The sequence below is a fragment of the Megascapheus bottae genome, chromosome 14, assembly GCF_031878675.1.
Source record: "Megascapheus bottae isolate mThoBot1 chromosome 14, mThoBot2.hap1, whole genome shotgun sequence".
Lineage (NCBI taxonomy): Eukaryota > Metazoa > Chordata > Mammalia > Rodentia > Geomyidae > Megascapheus > Megascapheus bottae.
In genome coordinates this window covers 10755186-10777581 of record NC_143522.1, presented here as the reverse complement: position 1 = coordinate 10777581, position 22396 = coordinate 10755186, and the positions used below count along the sequence as shown (strand labels likewise).

Genomic DNA, 22396 nt, shown 5'->3' with positions numbered 1-22396 from the left:
CAGGATCTTTTGCCTTGGTCAACCTCGGACAAATGTTCTCAGCCTTACTAGTAGGTAGAATTACACATGTGCACCTCTATATGCAGCTTATTTGTTGAGGTAAGATCTCACTGGTTTGCTTGGGCTGGCCTCAAACCATGTTTCTCCTATATCTATCCTCTGAGTAGCTAAAATTAAAGGTGTGTACCGCCACACCCGGCCTTCTCTGTCACCTTTCTGTTTTTCTGTTTTTCAACTGTCCTGTCACCTCTTGCATGATTCCAATGTTCTTCCTTTGTTCCTTCAGAACTCATTTGTTATGCTAACTCTTTTCATTTGTGGAAGCAGAAGCTTACTATCCACCATTATCCCCTGCCTTTCCAGTTAAGGCCTTAAATAAACAAATTTCCAGGTGACCAGTGCATGAAAGCCAGTATGACACACACTGTGAGCTAAGAGGCTTCCATCCTCTGACAGGAGCTGGCATTCTGTCTAGGGAGGACAGGTTTGTACTAGTGCACCATTCAGAGTTGCCAATATTTTGACTGTTCTGTCTCAGTCCTTCTCTTCTACTTTTGTTGGTGCCTGTGTTTGATTCCTTGTTCCCCTGAAGTGGTTAGAAACAAATGTTAGACATTTGATTATCCATCCCAGAGTATCTAATAGGTGGTCTTATATTTGGTAAAAGTAACCATTGATCTAATGTGTACTCCCTGGTCCCTGGTCATCCCCCGCTAGTTTTCTCAAAAATGCCCTTGGATGGTTGGTGTGTTTGAAGCTCAGATTTTACTTAGTCTGTAACACATCTCTTCCTCACTGAATACCATGGCACACATTATTTTCCTTATGGGACTTCTTTGTTAAAGAACTTGGGTTGTCTTGTGGAATTTTTCTTTCTAGATGTGGTGGCATGGCATGGTGGTGTTTAATGATTTTTTTTTCCTACTCCATTTCCTGAAGATAGTATCTTTTTCTAAAAAAAAAAAATCTATAATTTTAGTTACCTGGCGTCAACTATAGACTGCAAATATCAAATGGAAGATTCTAGAAGTCAACAATTTTCAAGTTTTAAGCTACATGCGGTTCCAAATTGTGTGATGGCATCCTACGTTGCCGTCCGGCTCTGCCTGCAGTCGTGCCTTTATCCCTCATAAGCATACTGTGAATGCCACTTTCCTGGTAATCACTTAGCCATTGCCTAGGGTATCAGACGATGGTGGGGAATGTCTGTATGCGGCCTGTGAAATCATTTGGCACAGGACAGCACATCCTCGTATGCTTCTTGTCAGATGCCTGACGCCTATCTGCCTGTGTTAGTAATTTTTAGCATCACCCAAGGATGATGCTCTATCTAATGACCTTGACAGAAGGCTCATCTCTATTTTTTAATTTATTTTTCAGTGCTAGGGATAAAACCCAGGGTCTTAAACATGCCAAAAATGCATTCTACCACTGTGCTTTCCTCTGAGCACCCCCCCTCCTTAAAAATGTGCCACTTCTGGAAGTGAGAGCCTCATTCCATATTGTGTAGCCTTTGGAAAACACTATTATGTGGTTGGGAGAAAAATGAGTGAAAAAGACAAAATGATGTAATGATGTTTTTAGGGCATTTTTTTTGAGGCATAGTGTGTATTGAGTTTACACCGGGAGTCCATGGGTCTTTGAGGACATAGGTGGATTTGGTGATTTTCTTCTCCAAGTTCTTTCCTATGTGCTTCCTCAGCCTTATAAAGTGCTTCTTTTGGTGGTAGATACGATTGTCATTTTGACACTAATTCTTGGTCCACTATTTGAGCAGAATTGGTATGGAAGAGCTACGCCTTGATGGGGGCTAACTGACTAAGTTAAGGGTTTTTTAGTTGTAGGAAATTCAATGGCTTAAGCAAAATTTGGAAAGATTTGAAAAGCTGCTGAGCCATTGCCCCACCTTTGAAGGTCCAACCATAGGAAGGGCAAAAAAAGTGACAGGGATCCAGCCATTTCTGGATTCTTCTTCCTTTATTTTCTCTTTAATGACATCTTCCCAATCATCTGTACACAGGGATTTATGGATCTGTATAATGCAAATGGCTTGTATTAACAAAAGCCATTGTTTCCAAATTCTAAGCCTTTTGGAGGTAGAATTTTATTGGTGAGGCTTGAAGGTAGAGTCTGATTGGTTCTGTAATCAGGTGACTACTCCTGAGCCAGCCAATCAACTGTAGCCAGGGGAGCAGGTGCATGTGGTGTCCACTCATCGCGACCTTGGCCTACCATTGTGTGACCTGGGAGGTGAACAGGGAGAGGATGGTTACTTCTGGAGCCAGATCCTGCTCCTTTTACAGACTCTATGTTTCTGGATAAATCATGGAGCCTGTCAGAACTGCCCCATTAAGGAATAATGATTAGTCAAACTCATTGGATTACTGTAGGGATTAAATGAGCTAATACATGTAAAGGACCTTTGCATGCTGTGTGTCCAGTCTAGTGCTAAGTGCTAAGGACTCATATAATCAAATTTCCAATGTCATCGTTAAAATCCATGATACAATGAAGAGAATAGCAGGCTTCTGACCATGTACCAACCAAAGGCAGCAAGACTTCTGGGGAGAGGAATTGATATGAGCATGGAGGGGGAGATGTATTGAACACTTCCTGTGGATTTTGTGCTGACCCCTGTGGTTTCACATGCTGACCCTCTAACCCTTTCAGCAACTTTGCTGTGCTTGGTTTTTTTTTTTTTTCGAGTCCTGCACCTTGAACTCAGAGCCTGAGCACTGTCCTTGGGCTTTCTCAAGGCTAGAGCTCTACCACCTGAGTCACAGCACCACTTCTGGCTTTTTTCTATGTACGGGATACCGAGTAATCAAACCTTAGTCTTAGTAAATGCTAGACAAGCATTCTACCACTAGGCCAAACTCCTGACCCTGCTGTGCTTGTTTTACAGATGAAAACATTAAAACTTAAAGAGGTAACTTGTCCAAGACACCTAGCTGTTGCTACTGTTTCGATAAGGGTCCACTGTGTTCTAAGACTTCCTCTGTTGACCTGTAATCCCCATTCAAGGTGCAGAGAAGATGAAGACTTCAACTGATGGTGGTGTGGAGAGGTGTAGACTTTGCAGCGTGACTAGGATTAGATTAAGATGAAGCTCTCTCGATGGAACCCTGGAGGCTATATAAGTGGCGCTTCCTGTCATGTGTGCCTCCTGTCATGTGATCCTGTGCTACCAGGGAATTCGGGCAGCAAGAAAGCTATGACAGGATAAGCCCCCCTAGGTCTTGCACCTCCAGAATCATGATCCAAAGATATGGACATAGGAGGAGACTGGTGCCAGCCTGATGAGAGTATTGGGAGAGTTGTAAGTGGCAATGAGAGACCCATGGCCCAGGCTTCGTGTGTTTCTCTTTGCTGTCTAAATGGTTGAACTGTCTTCATGCAGGATGGGTTGGGCTGGATAATGTAAAGACAGAACCCCAGCTGTTGTTCCCTTGGGTAGTTCAGCATCAGCAAATGCCTGGATTAGGCTGTGGATAGGGAGGAAATGCAAAGTGTGCGATGGTCATTTAGAGAAGAAGCAATAGCATTTGGGTACAGAGAGTGATGAAGACAAAAGGAACCTATCGGTGTCTGCCTGATCATCTGTTTGGCATGCACTCAAGAGCTGATTATGTAGCTGGCCCCGTGCCTGCTTCCAAGAATAGTGGTGGCCCAAATAGATGGATCTCCATCTCCTATAGAATTGAAAATCTATCCATCAACCAACATGTGTATACTTTGGTGCTAGATGTTATTAAATGCTACAATGAAGCGGGCTAGAGGAAAGAGAAGGAAGGAAAGTATGAATGGGCATCAGGAGGGAGGGCTTCTCAGAGGAGGAGGGTTTGGAGCAGAGCAAACAGGATGATGAGTTGTCAAACATGATTATTGCAGGAGATGGTGCTAGCCTGAAGCATCTGATAGGCACAATCTTTGGTTTTCATTTGGGGAAACAAAGGCACACACAGTGTGGGAGTCTGTATAGTCACCCTGCTGGTCAGCTCTGGAGCAGGGGAATGGAAGCATGGCTCTCCTCCAGGCTGCCCCTTCCCCTCTGGCAGTGCCCCCAGAAGTGCCGGCTCCTCCTCCTCTTCTCCCTGGATCCTTTGGTGGTCTCAGAGTCTTTCTCACATCTTTGGAGGCCCTGTTATTCTGCCTGACTTGTGTTCACCTGCTCAAGGGTGGCTGTGGCAGGCTATGGGTTGCACACGCCAAGCGGTCCCTGGCTTTACTGAGGCTGCACATAGCAGGCCAGAGCAGAGAGGACGACCCTGGGCATGGAGGGCCCACCCCTCTGCGCTGAGGTGATGGATTGCTCCATCACCATCTCAGTTGACTCTGGCTAATAATGGCAAGGGTGGCTGGCTGTTGGCTGTCAGTGGAAAGGGCTGGGTGTGAGGCAGAGACAGCGAGTGGTGGAATTTTCTCATGTGTTTTGGAGAGAGGGGGCAGAGGTGGTAGACTGGCAGGTGGGGTTGATTGTGAAGTGTGGGTGTCTTGAGAGAATGGGTAAATGTCATAGGCCTAGGCATTGGCCTTGTCACTGTGAAATGTGTGCATGTGGGCACAATGTGGACACAGACACAGACATAGACACACAGATCTCTCTCTCTCTCTTACACACACACACACACACACACACACACACACACACACACACACACACACACTGGGCCTTTGCACTGCAAGGTCCCCAGTGAGGTATGCGTGGTTTGTATGTACATGTGAGGGTACATGTGTGTGCATTTTAGGCCTTCCCTTTTGAACTCTATGCAGCTACTGCTTCTGGCCTGGCCTTGGGACAGCCTCATTTCTCCTGTGCCCCAGGCTTCTGACCCTTCCTCTGTGCTTAAGACCTCAGCTGGCCCTTTCCTTGGCTGAGAATTGACTTCTGCTCTTTGCCAAAGAATGGTCTGGAAGAGCTAGGATGCTGCACACATGACCAGTATGGAACTTACAGAGGTTTAAAAATAAGCCCCTGCTGTCTTCCTGTAGCCACTGTCCCAGGCTGCAGAGCTGCCAGCAGCTGCTTGGGCTAGCTTTTTTTGTTATTCCTGAGGGTGGAGCTGCTCCCTTCAGCTTCTGCTGAGTCTCCGGGGGATGGATCTCATGGGTCAGCATGAGAGTCCATGTCTACTCAATGTCTGAAGGTCCAAGGCAGACTTCCCAGGAAGGCCAAACTCCTGCTTGGGCCCCAGACACTTGGCTTAACTGGCTGCTGAGGGTGGGGCAGGGTGGATAGAGGTACCTGAAGTGACAAGTGAAGTAACACTTTCTGCCCCTTCAGGACTTAATACCAAAATGCCAGTCACCTCATCAGCCTGGGTGGCATGTTAGGCTTCTTCACCTGTGCCGGTGGGTTGTTGGTCAGATCTTTTGTCACTGGGAAGAAGGATTCATTTTGGTGTAGGGTTTTAGAGGGTTCAATCCAAGGTCAGCTTGTTCCATTGTTGTTGGCCTGGGGAGAGACAGACCATCATGGCAGCAGAAATGTATGATGAAACAACATTGCTTCCCTCATGGCAGCCAGGAAACCAGGAGTAAATGGCAGGAGGAAGAAGCCAGGGATAAATTATAACCTTCAAAGATACTTCTCCCAGTGGCTCACTTCCTTGTGTGAGGATCCAGCTCCACTGAGTAGCTGAATGATTTGGGGCAAGTTATGATTTGGGCCTCAGTCTCCTCACCTGCAAAGGGGGACTGGTGTCAGTATAAAAATCTATGACGAAGGTCGCATAAAAACATGCAGGTGACACTCCCAGAGGGAACCTGGAAGGAGAATATAGGGAAAGGCACTAGAGTCAAGTAACTTTGTTGGAGGGTTTTCAGCTATTCTTTTTTGTTTGTAAGTCTCTGGAAATAGATAGAACAGAGAACCCTAAAAGAGGGAGAAAGAGCAGGAGCAGGGTGACATCATGACCAACTTCCCATACCCTTATGTCTCCCCAGGCTCGAGGCTCGGCAGGTGGCAGGAGGAGGCATGACGCTGCTTCTCAGGAAGACCATGACAAACCCTACGTCTGTGACAGTAAGTATGGACTCTACCCTGTCCCTGTTTCCTTGGATGCTGGCCTACCAGCTCTTGGGCCTTACCAGATTTGTCTCCTGTACTGCACTCAATCCTGCCTCTGGTTGTCTGTGTGCCTATAACTCTGCAAGAGGGTCAAGGCTATCAGGGCCACGTCTCCATGTTCTATCTGCCCTCTGCCTTGACTCGCTCACCTCCCAGTTTCTCTTCCCATCTTTGTCTCCAGCATCTTCCTCCTTGTCAATGAATCCATGGAGCCTCTCTTCTTCCTGTACCAAGTGCTGGCACAGAGCTCTCTCCCCCAAAGCTCCTGGCTTTGCTTATAGGCTTAATGTCATTTGCTATTTCCTGAGCCCCTCCCCACAAGGCCTCTTCCTCCTTCTGTTTACCCTGTGGGCTTGGGAGGCCTCACTGTGGGGTGTCATTGGCTTTCTGGAATTCTAGTGTAACTGCTCTCTTGGCTCGGGTCTGCCCATGTGCTGCCTCCCTCTTCCTCCTTCCACAGAACAAGGACCACTGTATGGGCCGGGAGTTTGGCCTAGTGTTAGAGTGCATGCCTAGCATGCACGAAGACCCTGGCTTGATTCCTCGGTATCCACATACATAGCAAAAAGCCGGAAGTGGTGCTGAGGCTCAAGTGGTAAGAGTGCTAGCCTTGAGAAAGTCCAAGGACAGTGCTCAGGCACTGAGCTCAAGCCCAGGATTGGCAATAAAAACAAACAAACAAACAAACAAACAAACAAAAACAAAAAAAAAACAAGGACCACTGTAGAGTTCCTGTCTCCATTCTGGTTCTCTTGAGGACATTGGGTGGCAGCTCAGTGATTAATAGATTTTATTTTTATCTGGTGCCCTTCAGACATGTGATCCCTTGGGATAGAAATGACCTTTGGAGAGGTTATGAGGGTCCCTCTCCCATCCCCCAGCCCTGAACTAAGCAAAGAGTACTTTTAATCATCTCTAATGAATCCTAAGTAGAGAGGTGTCTGGTCATCCTTCCTGCATGTCCCCAGGGATGGTGTTACCGTAAGTTGCCCTTTACCCATGATTCCAGTTGTGAAATCAATGATTGTTTCTCCTTAAGAGTGGCTGGAAATGTTCTCTCCAACAGGTCCCTGGTCCTTTGGGCATTTTGGCCCAACAAAAAGGCATACTTAGCATTTTTGTCTGACATCTTATCCAGTCCTGGAGGACCTAGTCTCTCACTCCTAATTTCTGTGTGTCCTCCAAATCCCTTCTGGGTCTACATTTAAGTCCAGCATGCTCATTGGAAGTAGCATTGAGGCAAAGTGATCAAAAAGGGTCACATGCCTTTTCTAGTTTACTTTGTACACCAGCTCTTAGCACAACCCACATCTGCAGAGACCACCGTGCTTCACAGAGGGTGCCTGTCTGCCCCATGCCAGGGTCTGTCCTCGTGGATGCTCTTTTCTGTTTATGGATTCGATCATCCCATCTTCCATAAATCACACTGCATTTGTTCTATTGAGTCTCAGTAAACAGATAAAATAATGTGTGACTTTAATATACAAGATTCAATAAAAGTGAATTTAAAGACATTGCCCATAAGTTCAATTTCATTCTCCACAGATTTGCAATCCCTGCCATTTTGGTATTATCTGTGGTTTGATTTGCATAATTCTCAATCTCATCTTTTGAGTTATTTACAAAAGTATTAAGTCACTTTGGACCCCAACACCTCTCTCTACTCGCTCTGGGTTTATGTGGAGCAGTAATAGCCACTTTCCACATGTGATTGTGTTTAACACTTTCTAGTCTATGTTCCTGAACATAAGCATCCGGTCACACTGTTAGTCCAAACTTACCTTTCAGATGGTTGATACAGTATCTGAGCTGATAACTTCAGGTGATTGCTTCTTGCCTTTGACTCAGCCATTGAATTTGTTCCAGAAAGCATTAAATCATCTGGTTGCAACTTGTATTTTATCTAGTCTATGATGTGTTTATGAATACTTTATTTGCCAGCCAGTAACCAGTCTCTATTAATTATCTTGAAAGTTTACCCAGCTTAGGGATTAAAGACCTGTTTCATCTCTCATGGTCTCTTGCTCAAGAAACTGTTCATTATGCACAAACAGAGTAACAGAATAGGATTGTACGGGGAAGGCTGTCAGTGTTGGTCAACGTGGGAGCTAGACCACATATATGGATCCCTGTTAAAGTGCAGATTTGGGGCTCACCCAGGACTTCCTGCATCAGAATCACAGGAACCTGTGTTTTCTGTATGCTTCCCAGGGCATTTTTATTTGTTTGTTTATTTATTTTCGCAGACGTGGGGTTTGAACTTGATTAGCAAGTATACTACCACCTGAGGCACACTTCCAGCCCTTTTGGTTTTAGTTTATTTCTCAGATAGGATCTTTGCCCAAGCTGGCCTGTTGATCAGGATAGTCCTATCTCTCTGCTTCCTGAGTACCTAGGGTTACAAGTGTGAGCTACCATTCTTCCCCTTAGGGAATTTATAGGTCTACTGATATTTGAGAATGACTGGTCTTGGCTTTTGACAGCTTAGGCAAAAGTCCCACTCCTGACAAAAAAAAAGACACACTTTTCTATATTTTTTTTTATTCCAGAAAACATGATAAGAAAGAAGATAGTGATTCCTGTGTGATCTCAAGGCAAACATTCTGTCTCTAAGTGTGAACTGTCCAGGAAGGAGCTAAGCAAATACCTACTTGAGCTGGACACAGTGATAACTCTCCTCCCCAAATTATTATCTAATAGTTGGTGCTTGGGAGTGTAAGAGTATTATATTTTTTTTCAAAGACTGTCTCCATTAATCCCTACACTCATCTTTAGACATAGCCACAGTTTTGAGACTTGTCCAAGGTCATACAGCTGGCTCGTGCTAACTCGGGGATATGAATCCTTGTTTCTTCATCTGTGGAACTGACATACCTTAGGACATCTCCCAAACAAACCCTCGGTTTGATGTTCCCCTTACCTTGCAATTCTCCTGAGAGCTGAGGGAAAAAATTGTTTTAGAAGTTAATGATTTTTTTTCCCCCCTGGTCTTGGAACTTGAACTTAGGGCCTGGGTGCTGTCCCACAGGCTGGGTGCTTAGCCTCTTTGGGCTCAAGGCTAGACTTTGAGCCACAGCACTACTTCTGGCTTTTCTGAGTAGTTTATTGGAGATAAGAGTTTCATGACTTTTCTGCCTGGACTGGCTTTGAACAGTGATCCTCAGATCTCAGCCTCCTGTGTAGCTAGGATTATGAATGTGAGCCTCCAATGCCTGGCTTAGAACTTAATTACTTCTTAGGAGTTCTGAATAATCTTATTTATGAAGTGAAGCCCTGTCCATTCTTGATGGTGGCTTCTAGGCATCAGCTTAGCCATGTGTGTAGCTCAAGTCCATCAAGGGATGGGCTAGGTAGTTTCTAACCTCTTACCTTTAAATCTATTAAAATTACCAACCCTCCCCCTCAGGGTATCTAGGTAGACTGTTGACTTAGAGCAAGCAGAGATGACAGAGGTGCTCCCAAGAGACTCACCCCTGGACTACTTCCAGTGTTTACACACAAGAAGGAGTCCTCCTAATCTTCCTCAAACTGCCCCCCCCCAGTGGAATCAGGTCTCCATCTCCCTCACTCTTCAGATATAGCTTGTAATGGAAACTATGGCCACTGGATGGCTTCCCTTCTAGGGTCTCAGTGAGGGTGGTGTCAGAGTCAGCTTGGGACCTTTTCCTGCTCAGAAATCTTCTTCCTGGTGTGGAGGGAGAGGGAAATCAGGCTACAGCAGAGTCTGGCGGCTCTTTCCTGAATCTTCTCTCTGTGGCTATAGTACCTCATCCTCTTTTGTCTGTGAGGGACCGGCTCATCTCTTGATTCCCTGAGCCTCCCTGGCTGTACCCTATCCCTGCACAGTGGGCTCCTTTCCTCCCAGACAACAGCTTGAGGCGTATCTATCACCCAGGAGTCAGAGCATCTCAAGGACTTCCTTGTGGAAGCAGTGATGGAATATCTGGAAATTGCCAAGGGCCTGAGTTGCTCGGTGCTGGATGAGTGGGGCAGCCACCTCCTAACCCACAGTAGTCCTAGAAAATCTGCTTGATGCTACCTCAGTCCCCTTCAGATGGTGGTGGTGTACCTCAGACTTGAGAAGCAGGGAGAATAAGATGGCTAATGTAGTCTTGTTAAAAACTTTTGGAAGGAGGAAACCTTGTACTCATTACCTTACTAATGTAATGGTAACCCCTCTATACAATACCTTTACAATTAAATTGAGGAAAAGCTTTTGGAGGGCATAAAGACCTATTTTCTCTATGGTTCATGGGCTTTCGGCCTCAAATTGTGGAAAAAGGTGGCAACATGACCTTCGGGCTGGCTGCCCTTTGACAGCAATCAGTTGTCCTCGTTGTTAGTATGCAGGTCTTTGGATGGAATGGGGTGGTGTGGGGAAGGCTTGGTGCCCCAGAAACTTGGTTTGTGGAGCAGGGCTAGTGGCATGGGGCTGGTCCCTGGAGATGGACTGCATTTGTTATTGCAAAGGTTTACATATATAGATACTATTGGGCCCTGGATACAGGTTTCATGTCCCTGCAGAGCTGGCCAGAGGCAGTCTGAGAGGAGCTGAGGTTTCTTTCTCCTCAATACCTTTCTGCTCTTCTGTGCTCCTGCTTTGTCCATTGCTCACACACCTGCCATCCAAGCTAGCCTCTCCCAGCTGTGACCCCCACTTCATAGACTTCCTTTTCCATCTTTTTTTTTTTTTTGCCAGTTCTGGGCCTTGGGCTCAGGGTCTGAGCACTGTCCTTGAGCTTTCTCAAGGCTAGTACTCTACCACTTGAGCCACAGCACCCCTTCTGGCTTTTTTTCTATGTATGTGATACAGAGGAATCGAACCCGGGTCTTCATGAATGATAGGCAACCACTCTACCACTAGGCCAAACTCCCGGCCCCCTTTTCCATCTTTGGAGACCTTGTTGCTAGATGTTACATAATTCCTGTAAGGCATGAATGACCCATATTAACACTTGCAGATAAGCTTATTTATTTTTTTTTGAGGTTTTGAGGTTTTAATCTTTTTAGTTTTTTTTTTTTTTTTTTTGTCAGTCCCAGGGCTTGAACACAGGGCCTGGGCACTGTCCTTGGACACTTTTGCTCAAGGTTGGTGCTCTGCTACTTGAGCCACAGCACCACTTCTGGCTTTTTTCTGAATATGTGATACTAAGGAATCAAACCTAGGGCTTCATGCATGCTAGGTGAGCATTCTACCACTAGGCCAAACTCCCAGCCCCAATCTTTTGAGTTTTGAGAACAACTTTTTTCCTATGGAAATATTTGTTCACACTGAAAAAACAGACACTACAGATACATGGAAAGCGGAAAGTTGGTGCTTGTGGCTCTCATGCCTATATCTTAGCTACATAGGAGGCTGAGATCTGAGGATTGTTGTTCAAAGTTAGCCCAGGAAGGAAAGTTAGTGAGATTCCTAACTCCAATGAAGCACTCAAGTTAGTTAACTTCTTTAGAGTCACAAAGTAAATAAGTGGCAGAGCTCCCAGGATCACTCTTTCCCACCATGTTCCATGACGGCTACAGCCACTTGCCCTTCTCTAGGCTCTGTGGGTACCTTGTGTGCAGCCCTGCTAGTGAGCTCTCACTGGAGTAGCTGTTTGTCTGCTTGGCTGTCTTCTCAGATTGGGCTGCAAGTCATCCTTCTGAGCAGGGAACATGTCTCAAGCCATCACATCCCAGCCTAGCATGGAGGGGGTGGTTCAGTGCTGCTGAAGAGTTGATGAATAATTGAGGAAGGGAGTGAAGGAGAGAAGGCCCATGCCAGGACTGACAATACATCATCTTGGCTAAAGCAGTGTCTGGGTGGCAGACTGGAGGCATGGTAGGGCAAGCATTATGGGGTGCCAGGCTGACTTGTTCAGAGGTGACTTTGCTGTCATGGGTGGAGCACGTGGAACGCTGGAGCCACTCTCGACAGGTTAATCTATAGGACTAGGCGAGGGAGGTCTGAAGGGGAAGAGCCCCAAGCCTGATGTATGCCAAGAGCCCTGTCAGCCGGGAGAAGTCTGAAGGGTGGTGGAAAGCAGGAACAATGTGGAAGGCAACCAAGAATTACCCTGTGAAAGTACCTCTCCCCGCCAGGCCCTGTGGGTACATGAGAAAGAAGAGAGGGGTGATAAGGGTACAGGGGTGACTCTTGGTATCTTGGAGTTGGGTTAGTTGAGACATGACAGCAGCTTTGGCTGGAATATTCTGAAGGGGATTGGTACCTTGAGGGGATAGTAAGCTTTATAAGTGTATAATCATATCAGGACACCCAGGCAGGAAAGTCTAATAGAAACTAATGAATATTTGTTCCCCTATAATGGTCTAAGGAAGCCAGGTGCTGGTGGCACACACCTGTAATCCTAGCTACTCAGGAGGCTGAGATCTGAGGATCCCAGTTCAAAGCCAACCCAGGCTTGAATGTCCATGAGACTTTTATCTCCAACTAACCACCAGAAAACTGTAAGTGGTGCTGTGGCTCAAAGTAGTAGAGCACTAACCTTGAGCAAGAGAGCTCAGAGACTGTGCCCAGGCCCTGAGTTCAAGCCCCAGGACTGGCACTTGTGGACACACACACACACACACACACACACACACACACACACACACACATACACACACGAGGAATTAGCACCACAGCTGACTTGCTACCCACATGCCGTGTGTTAGGCCTGTGCCATTCCCTTCTCAAGGACCAGTTCACTGTGTTCTCACAGTGCCCATGTGATGTCCAAACTCTCACCTCTATTTTACAAAGAAACCTGAGGCTTGGAGAGATTAAGTCATTTGCTCAAGGTCACATAGCTGAGTGGCAGGATTGGCAGAACTCTGCCACTCTAACTCTGAGCAGGATACGATAGGATACTGGGATGGGATGGCAGTGAGTGTTTTCTCCTCTGGGGATCCAGAATCAAGTTACAGAGGATTTGTCAATGAAAGGCTATTGTTGCCTTTCTTGGTTCTAAGTGTTATTAACTGGAGCACACATTGACATGAAGTCAGTCTCTAAAATCAGCAGACACCATCTCCTGATGAAAACAGGTCTCTGGAGTTGGAGAGATCCTGGGTCTAGACTCACTTCTAAGATAAGGACTCGTGCTGGAATGTCACTGTAAAAATGTTAGTGTTTTATCCTAATGCGTTCCCAGCCCCCATGCTTCTATCTAGAAGAATTCAGTGCAAAATACGCATCAAGGATGGCCTGAAAGGAGACAAGAAGCCCTGGAAGGCAGCTGCAGACAGACCTCACGTGGTGGGTCGGGAGATGGGTATCGCCAGCTCCTGTGTGGATCCTGGGTCTGGGATTATTTTTCTGTCACAGTTGAAGGGCTAATAGAGTCAGGAGGCACATAGCTTTCCAGGGCCCAGAGAAAACAGAGCCATGAAGTCTAGATTGGAGAGGACTTAGAGGTCATCTGATATGACCTCTAAGAAGAGGAGAAAGAAAGAAAGAGCAGAAAGGTATGTGATTTGTGTAAGGACGCAGAGTACATGACTAGCAGAGCTGGACCACACCCAGACTTCTCTAGAAGGCCACCCTTCTGGGTTGACATCCAGACAAGGGTACAGGTACAAGAGCCCAAGAGGGTCATCTTGCTACATCCACAGGGGTAGCCTAAACATGGTAGGATCCTGAAGCCATGATTTTTTTTTCCATGTTGAGTTTTACAGAGTTGTTGTTGGCTCTTGGGGCAAGTCTGGCCATTGAAAATGGTTGCTGTAGGATTAGCAAGTCCGCCCTGAAACACAAGTCCAAGCTGGAGGCTTTTGAAGCAGCTTTTAGTTCTTGTCCCAGTTTGAATTTGTAGTACAGGGCTTTTCTTTAGCCTCAAGACTGCTGGAGCCTTTGTTGAGCACATAGATCTGTAGAGGGAAAGGATGCCAAGCTGGTGTGGAGAGCCCTCCACATCTGTGACCTAGTCTGACAAGGCTGGGGTGACCTGACCAAATGCAATCAGTTGTTCTGCCGGAGCTAGCTTCCACACAGAGGTGGCAGGGTGATAAAGAATTCAATGGCAGGACGATGATAAAACTCAGACAAGAAAAGGGCCAAGAAAGGAGAATGCAAAGCCCTTCCCACCTCAGCCCCAAGGAGAAGGACAAAGACACATGGTTCACAAAGCTAGGAAGGGCTGGAGCCTCAGAGCGGGACAGCCCAGGCACACACCCACCACAGTGGGTGCTGCACTCAGCGGGGCCGAGTGCACATCCCACCTGGTCGGTCTTCTCACCCTCTTCCCTTCTGCCTCTGCCCCATTCTGGACAGACTCTACCAGAAAGAGAGAGAGTCAGGGACTATGAGAAAAACAGGCATGGAAGCCAGCCCCTGGTACCTCAGATAGGGCAGACAGGGATGGCCCAGTTCATCTTTCAGGTGTGACCTTCCAAGGCAGACAGACAGATGAGGGTTCAAGTGCTACTCTCGCCATTTAAGATGTTACTTCCACTCCCCCTTCCCCCTGACTCAGTTTCCTCATTTGTAAAATGGGGTTTGTGCCTCATGAGCTGTCGGATACTGCCAGAGACCGGAAGCGTGATGCCCTCCTCCTCCCTACCCCAGGCTGGTGTGGGTCACAGCTGAGGGCGTGCAGAGAGAAGGAGCTGGGTCCTATAGCTTTCTTGTCAGTGGTGCTGCCAGAGCTGAGAAAGAGAGGTGGCCTGTGACTCCCAGGGCCTGCGCTTTGTTTCTCGGACGTTCATCCATAATTGCTTTCCGCCGCTGCTTTCAGTCTCTGGGAACCACTGGCGCAGATACCCACTGTGGGCTCCAAGTTGGGCTGATGAAAATGTGCCAGAGTCATTAAGTTATCAGTGGGGAAGGCGGCTGCTTCTCGCTGGCAGGAAGGATTCTGCTGTCTGCTGCAACCGGCTTTGTTCGCACAAACTGCCCAAGGCCCCCTGCTCCTCCTCCTCCTCCTCCTGCTTCTCCTCCTCCTCCTCTTCTTCCTCCTCACCCTCCTCCTCTACCCCCTCTTCTTGTCTTCACCCCTTCTCTAGACAAGGAGTGCTTAGAGTAGAACTAAAGTAGGTGGGGGGGTGTGCTGTAAATATTCTGGGGTGACATCAAATGCATGCAGAACCCCAGCCAGGAGTCCTGCATGGAGAAGCTAGCTCTGGATGGGATGTGGGCAAATGCTATTTCAGCAGCTTGACAGATGGATCCACCCCAGGGGGATGGGGGTAGGGAGGGTGGGAGGGAGGGGGAAGGGGGGAGAGAGAGAAAGGGAGGGAGGGAGGGAGGGGGGGAGGCAAGCAAGCTGGACTTCCCTTATTGTCACAGCCATTGCTGTCCACACACACTGTGCCAAGAACAGAAAACCCAGGTGCGCGCCTGCCAGGGTGACAGGAAGGCTCTCAAGCTGTGCATGGGCTGGGCTGACTGGTCCCAGGGGTAATGGCTTCAGAGGTACATGATGCACAGGAGAGTGCCCTGGGGAAGGCAGACTGGAGCAGGGAGATGGGGGCCTGGCCCTCTCTGCATGCTTCAGCAGTCTTGGGGCTCCTTCTGATCCTGCATGACAGATATTTCCAGAGTGAGACTGCTGACATGATAAAGAGATAGCAGATGGTTCCAATACTTCATTTTCAGAATGCTTTTTTGCCCACCTTCTTTTTGTGTGCTTTACCAATGCTCCCCCCTCTCTCTGCCAAGACTGGAGAGGAGAAATGATTAGGTTCACACGCCCCTCCCCCTCCCCTACCTGCCCCTCGGGTTCGTTCTCTTTGCTGAGCCATTTTGATGGCCAGCAATGGTGATGGCTGACTACGACTGAGACTTACCGTAAGCCAAACCCTGTCTTCAATCCTCTTCTCATATTGTTCTCACTACAGTGTGCTGTCATGAGCAGCACTGTATTGCAGAGGGACATGTAGGCACAGAAGGGTTTAGCAACTCAGCCCACATCACACAGGTGGTCAGCAGGAGAGCCAGAATTTGAATCTAGTCAGCTCAGATGGCGCCTGCCCACTACAGATCCTGTGTCTCTGAGGATGGATGAATCCATAGCAGCTCGAGAACAACTGTTCACACTGGAATGCTGCCTGCGAGGGGCAAGCCACTCCAGCTAGCCTTCCAAGGTCCCCTCACAAGGGAATTTGACTCCCAACACATTGTTGCTTAAGGATGTAGGTTCATCTTAGTGACTCCCTTGTCGTCAGTTGGCGTAATTTACTCTCAGATCTACATCCCCCTCCACCACAGATTTCCAGGGCTGGCTTTATTAATTTGTAGGGTCCAGTGCAAAATGAAAATGAGGAGCCCTTTGACCTTCCCATATGAAGTGTTATCAAGATGGCGGCTGCAGAGCATCATGGAACTGGGTCTGGATGCCCAGATTGTGTGCCTGGGAATCTTGGCCCTGGTGCTTAGCATGATGGGAAGTTAGGATTAAGTACAAGAGATGGAGCAGTCCAGTCATCTCCAGCTTTTCCAAGTCAGCCAAAGCAGGATTTTCAAATGTTTCTTCCTATCAAAGTATAGCAAATCTGATCTGATGCAATTCAGCCCATATACACCAGGAAGGCTGGGTCTGTGTCTGTCCTTCAGTCTGTCAGTTCCCCTGTCTCTTTCACAAACACACACACACACAGACACACACAGACACACACACACACACACACACACACACACACACACACACACCCCTCTTGCCCCATAGGATGACATCATTGGAAGTCTTGGGCTTAGATGCTTTGTTTTGGGGTCAACATCTGTTCCATTAACCCTACCTCTCAAACTGCCCTCCCTCCTACTGCCCCACTTTCAGCCTGGGAGACCTATTCACAGATCTTCCCGGGACAAGAATGAACCCCACCCAACCTACCCCATCCCTATGGAGCCTCCACCCACCAGGTGTCCCCTCTCCTCTCACATAGCTGGAAGGAGCCCTCTTTGGGCTCTGCAACTACTTCCTCATTCCCAGAGCATCCTAATCCTCTTCACTCTTGTCTCATGCTTTGTGAGGTCCCAGATCCCACTCTCACTGACTTGACCTCCCAATGGGCACATCCATTCGAATCCCCATCCCTCTTGGTCTTTCTCAGGCACTGTCATGGCTCTGTCTTGGTGCTGAATCGTTATACTTCTTTAAGCTGGGGATGTGGGTTATCATGAGTATAGGTCCCCTAGTTTGGCTAGCCTCATCTCCACAGTTCCTGATTTGGTAGGTCTGGGGTACAGCCTAAGAATTTGCTTCTAGAATAAGTTTTCAGATGATTATTGATGATGCTGGTTTGAGGATTTTGCTTTGGGAATCTCTGTTCCAGCAAGAAGGATTTGCTCCAAAAAATATTGTTCTCTATAGCGTGGGAGGAGATTGAGGAAGCATTGTATATTTTAAGAGCCATTCATATGAAATGAATGTGGATGGATCAGATACTACAAGCTTGCCCCCACACCCTTGTTGCCTGGAGTTTCTTCCATGCTGTTTCTAGAATCATTCTTCAGCCACTCAACAGAATAGGGCTTGTAGTATGTGCAAGGCAACGGGTGGGTTGGAGTCACTGATGTCCAGATGAAATCAACAGGAAATGGGCTGTCAGGGACACCTCCAGCACGGATGTAACCATGGATCAAGGAGATCAGAAGAAGGGTGCCTGCTCTGAGGGGAGTGAGTTTCTCATACCTGAAGTTGTTCCAAAAGAGGTTTTCAGAGTGTGGGAGAAAAGCAGTTGGATAGATGGTTAGATTAGGTACCTAGGAAGATTCTGAATTTTTGTGATTAAGGAAAACACAGAAGAAATGTGGTGGTGTGTATAATGAGCAGAGGTGGCCAAGGTCTCCTTGTATAACAGCTGGTAACAGAACTATTCCTCATCAATGTGCCTGGTGACTAAATGGATATCTATCCAATGGTTCCATAACTTGCTGTGTATTGACCTCAGATCATTTAAAAGGTTAAATGAGAAAAGCCACAGCAGGCCCAGAGTGCGGCAGGACCCAGAGGGGCCTCTTTGCATCCAACTTCCTTAGTCCCGTGGAACCGAGATGTGTGGTGCCATCTTATGTTCTGCAGTATTTATGAGAGAGAATGTGAGACAGAAGGGGTGAGTGGGGAGGGAGAGAGGGAGAGAAAGAGAAAGGAAGCTTTGAATTTACAGTTGTTAGGTCATGAACTTGAATTTCTAATATTCATTTTATCAAAGAAGTCCAACCAATGGCCAGATTCTATACCATGACTACACATGCAGCAAGGATCATAATTCCTCTCTCAGTGTTTAGTGCCTAAGATGTGACAAAATTAATGTCACTTATAGTTCACTAAGCATCTATTATGTGCTGGGTACCAAGTGAGATGCTCTACGAATACTAGGTAAAACCATTTTAATCATCTTTCAAGGTAAGCACGTGTGGTTATTCTCATTTTCAGGGCAAAGGCAGAAAACTTATGTGTCTTGTCCAGTCTCACACAGGGAAACACTCCAATTCACTTCTGGAAGTTGACATAACCATAAAATCGAAGCATGATAACCACAGTCTAAAACCTATAGATGGATGTCAAGTCTGAGTGCCGCGATACTACCAGCCACCTGGCTGCAGTGGCGTATCCAGTGGAAAATATCCTCTCACCAAAAGGAATGTGTTCTAGGAATGCAAAAATGTTTCAATAATAGGATCCAGCAGAATTCACCACATCCATAAGTGAGAAGACAATCATATATTATAGTAGAAGCTGAAAGGATAGCTAATAGAATTCTATAATAAAACTCTAAAAGAGGAATAAAAGGAGATGCTTCCATTTGAACAAGGTTAAACAACAAAACTAAACAGTGAGGGCTGGGAGTTTGGCCTAGTGGTAGAGTGCTTGCCTACCATGCACTAAGACCTGGGTTCGATTCCTCGGTACCACATACATAGCAAAAAGCCGGAAGTGGTGCTGAGGCTCAAGTGGTAGAGCTCTAGCCTTGAGAAAGTCCAGGGACAGTGCTCAGGCCCTGAGCTCAAGCCCAGGACTGGCAAAAAAATTATTCAGAATGAATAAATATGATCCAATAGTTAATACAACTATGAGAAGGAAGGGATGAGGTTATCTATTACTTTTGCCAATGACTGTTTAACAAAAATACCTCCAGAAGGAGGTGGTGGAGAAAGGAATAATAGGAAAAGTGGTAAGTTACTGAGTAAGGTGGTAGAAGAAGGGGCAGGATCACTGGGTACTTGGAACTGGGATTTCAGTCCTGATGTTGACATCTGGATCTTTCTATCTTCTGGGGCAGTTACACAACTTGGTGCACTGTCAACCTCAGCCCATGGGGAGAGGAGGGTGGGGAAGACTTGTCACTGGACACATAGCAGAAGAGGACATTTGCTTTTCTTCCTGGGAGTGGGAAAGATGGACCAGTCAGGATTGCATGAGAACCCCCAAGGCTGCTTGGATAAGCAACCCTATCCCCCCAGTGGCTGAGATTTGGACTGAGTTTAGTAGTTCTGGCTTTAGACCAATTAGCCAACCTTTTACTTCTTACACCCTGAGCAGCCCAGCAGACAGAGCTACCTTCTTCCCTCTTAATTCCAAGAGGCCATGGGTATATTGTGTCTTGCTTTTGTCTCAAGCCACCCCATTTGAAAGGGAGTACCCGTGAGCACCCCATCACAGGATGGGGGTATGAGAGGCTGCCTGGGGTGCTGAGGTCACAAATGTGGGTGTTGGTTGCTTCATCTGCCAAGAATACCTCAGCTATGTAGTTTGCATAGTAGAAAGTGGAATCTGTTTATTATTATCCCATTGGGTGCTGTTGACACATGCCTGCAAGCCTAGCTATTCAGGATCATGGTTCGAGGCTAGCTTGGGCAGGAAAGTCTGTGAATTGTATCTCCAAGTAACCACCAAAATGTTTCTTCATACAGAGCAGATCACAGGACAGTAGAAGGAGCAGTGCAGAGGAGCCCTGGAAACCTGAGTTTTTCTGGTGGCAGTCATTAGCATTTCTGGTTTCATGTATATCTTAATACCTCAGTGCCCGGGGAGACTGGACTGGATATACCTAGCACACAGTGAGGATGACCATCACCATAGCTTTATATCCAAGGGGAAACTGAATTGGGGTGGATGGCTGGTGATCACTGCCTGGGCGATTGGGAGAAGTATCTGTAGGGGTTGTTGACAGTGACATGTCCCCTTTCTCTCTCTTTTTTTCCTCTAGTTTGTGGCAAGCGTTACAAGAACCGGCCAGGCCTCAGCTATCACTATGCTCACACCCATCTGGCCAGCGAAGAGGGGGATGAAGCCCAGGATCAGGAGACCCGCTCCCCACCTAACCACAGAAACGAGAACCACAGACGTGAGTCCCCTCTTAGAAGGCTGGGATGATGAGGACTGGGTGGGCAGGGGGCAGGGCATTCTCTCTGGCAACATTGATTGGGCTCAGCGCCCTGTCATGATTTGATCCCTCAGCTTAGCCAGCATGTCTGGCTGTGCAGAACCACAGACAGAGTGAACTGGACAGAGCTGGTATAGCCAGCGGTGCTCCCAGAGAGGGGGGAGGGAGAACGTTCAATAGAAGGGGCAGGGCCTCACCTGGCCAGGGTCAAAATCCACACCCACTCACTGTGCTGTGATGGCTTTTAGTGTTGGGATTGGGACAGACATTCTCCATGCCTGCTTGGCTACCAAGAATCTTTCTAGATTCTTTATTTTTTTTCTTCTAAAATTGACATCTGATATTTGCGGATGCCTTGCTGTGTTATAAGGCTCATGATTTGGGCTAAGGCTCTTGGGCAGTCATATGGCCAATAGGATCTGTGGAATTGTGGCGTTTAGGATGATTGTTGGCTCAGAAGACACAATGTGATCCTGAAGATTTGTGTTTTCTTTCTTTCTTTTTCCTCTTATGTTCACAACTGGGACTTGAACTGGGTACTGCTGGCTGTTTTTAGTCATTGGCTAGCAGTCTACCAGCTAAGCTATGCCTCCAACTCTAGATTTGTGTTTTCATTGCTGTTCTTGCTGTTCCTTTCTTAACTTCCACTTAGGGAACCCAAAGGGAAGTTAGTTAATATTCTCAAACATCTATTACGTTCTCTGGGTCTAAAAAAGAACCCTGAATGGTTCTGTGATAATAGAATCTCTTTGAGCTTGCTTCAAGGTATTAGTCATCTTGAAATCACCCAGTGAGGAATATTTGCAGGCACACAGTATGGTTCTGTTAAAATTGTTCGCAAAATTTGGTGATGGCAATACTTAAAGTGAACTGTCTCATACAATTAAAGGGATCAATCAGTTCTTTTTTTTTTTCCATTCCTGGGCTTGAGCTCAGGGCCTGAGCACTGTCCTTGGACTTCTCAAGGCTAGAGCTCTACCACTTGAGCCTTAGCACCGCTTCTGGCATTTTTCTATGTATGTGGTACCTAGGAATCGAACCCGGGTCTTCGTGCAAGCTAGGCAAGCACTCTATCACTAGGCCAAACTCCCAGCCCCAATCAATCAATTCCTTAAAAATATTCAGACTCCAGGATTTAAAGACATCTCTTGTGCAAATTTGTTGACCTATGTCAGTGGGACATGTTCACCAAGTAATTTACACACCTGGGGCAAACAACCTTTCATTGGATTTGTGAGTCGCTCCTTGACCCCACCCCTCTTTCCCTGTGTAACACACTGGCTTCTTCATTTGTTCCTGAGAGTTGCCAGAGCACAGACTTGCCAGTTGGAAGATGCTGTTCTTCCCCCAACCCAGTTCTAGAGTCTGCAAGACCAAGATTAAGACTCTCTGATGTCTCTTCTTGGCTCCCTCATGCTGATGCATTGGTTAGCCAGCCCTCCTCATGGTCTTTCCTCTCTCTGCTCCTGTGTCCTGGCGTTTCTTTGCATGTCCGCATTTCCTCCCCTTATAAGATCAACAGTCAAGCTGGATGGATGCCCATCTCAGTGTTCTTGGCATCACCAGTAGGAGATGGGGTTTTCAAAGACCCAGCTGACTCCAAATGTAATTACATCCTGAGGGTCTGTGGTGTACATTTCAACACAGGAATTCACATTAGGGAATACAACTCAGCCTGGAACATCTTTCTTTAACTTGTATGTAGTCTTGCCTTTAATATGACAGAGTCTTGTTTTCTCTTCCATTCTCATTGGGGTAGACTCTGAAGAACAGGGCAAGAGGTGCTGAATGGCTTCAGGTCCCTCTGTGCCAGGTCCTGAGGTCTCTGCCTTTCTTTTGGGAGAGATTGCTTCATCTTTCAGAAAGGAAAATATTTTACCCTTGCACCCATGTGCCTGGATCTTGCATATTCTGGTCTCTATTCTTACCTTTTCTGATCTGTTGGTGTTTTTGTTTTGTTCTGTTTTTAGCTTTTACTGTTTGGTACCGGGAATTGAACCCAGGATGTTGTACTTACTACGC

General features: G+C 46.9%; 1 protein-coding gene across 4 annotated transcripts in view; it reads left to right on the top strand.

Moving 5' to 3' along the window:
• The window catches only part of Dpf3 (double PHD fingers 3), a 232638-nt gene that overhangs the window by 143519 nt on the left and 66723 nt on the right, over positions 1–22396 (top strand). For all 4 annotated transcript variants that reach the window (XR_016537567.1, XM_090344412.1, XM_090344409.1 and 1 more), the window contains exons 6-7: positions 5947–6025; positions 20198–20335. Coding sequence is in view for 3 of the 4 variants with exons in the window: in XM_090344412.1 (XP_090200538.1) it covers positions 5947–6025; positions 20198–20335 (217 nt within the window). In the remaining variant the exon portion in view is untranslated. The remainder of the gene's footprint in view (positions 1–5946; positions 6026–20197; positions 20336–22396) is intronic.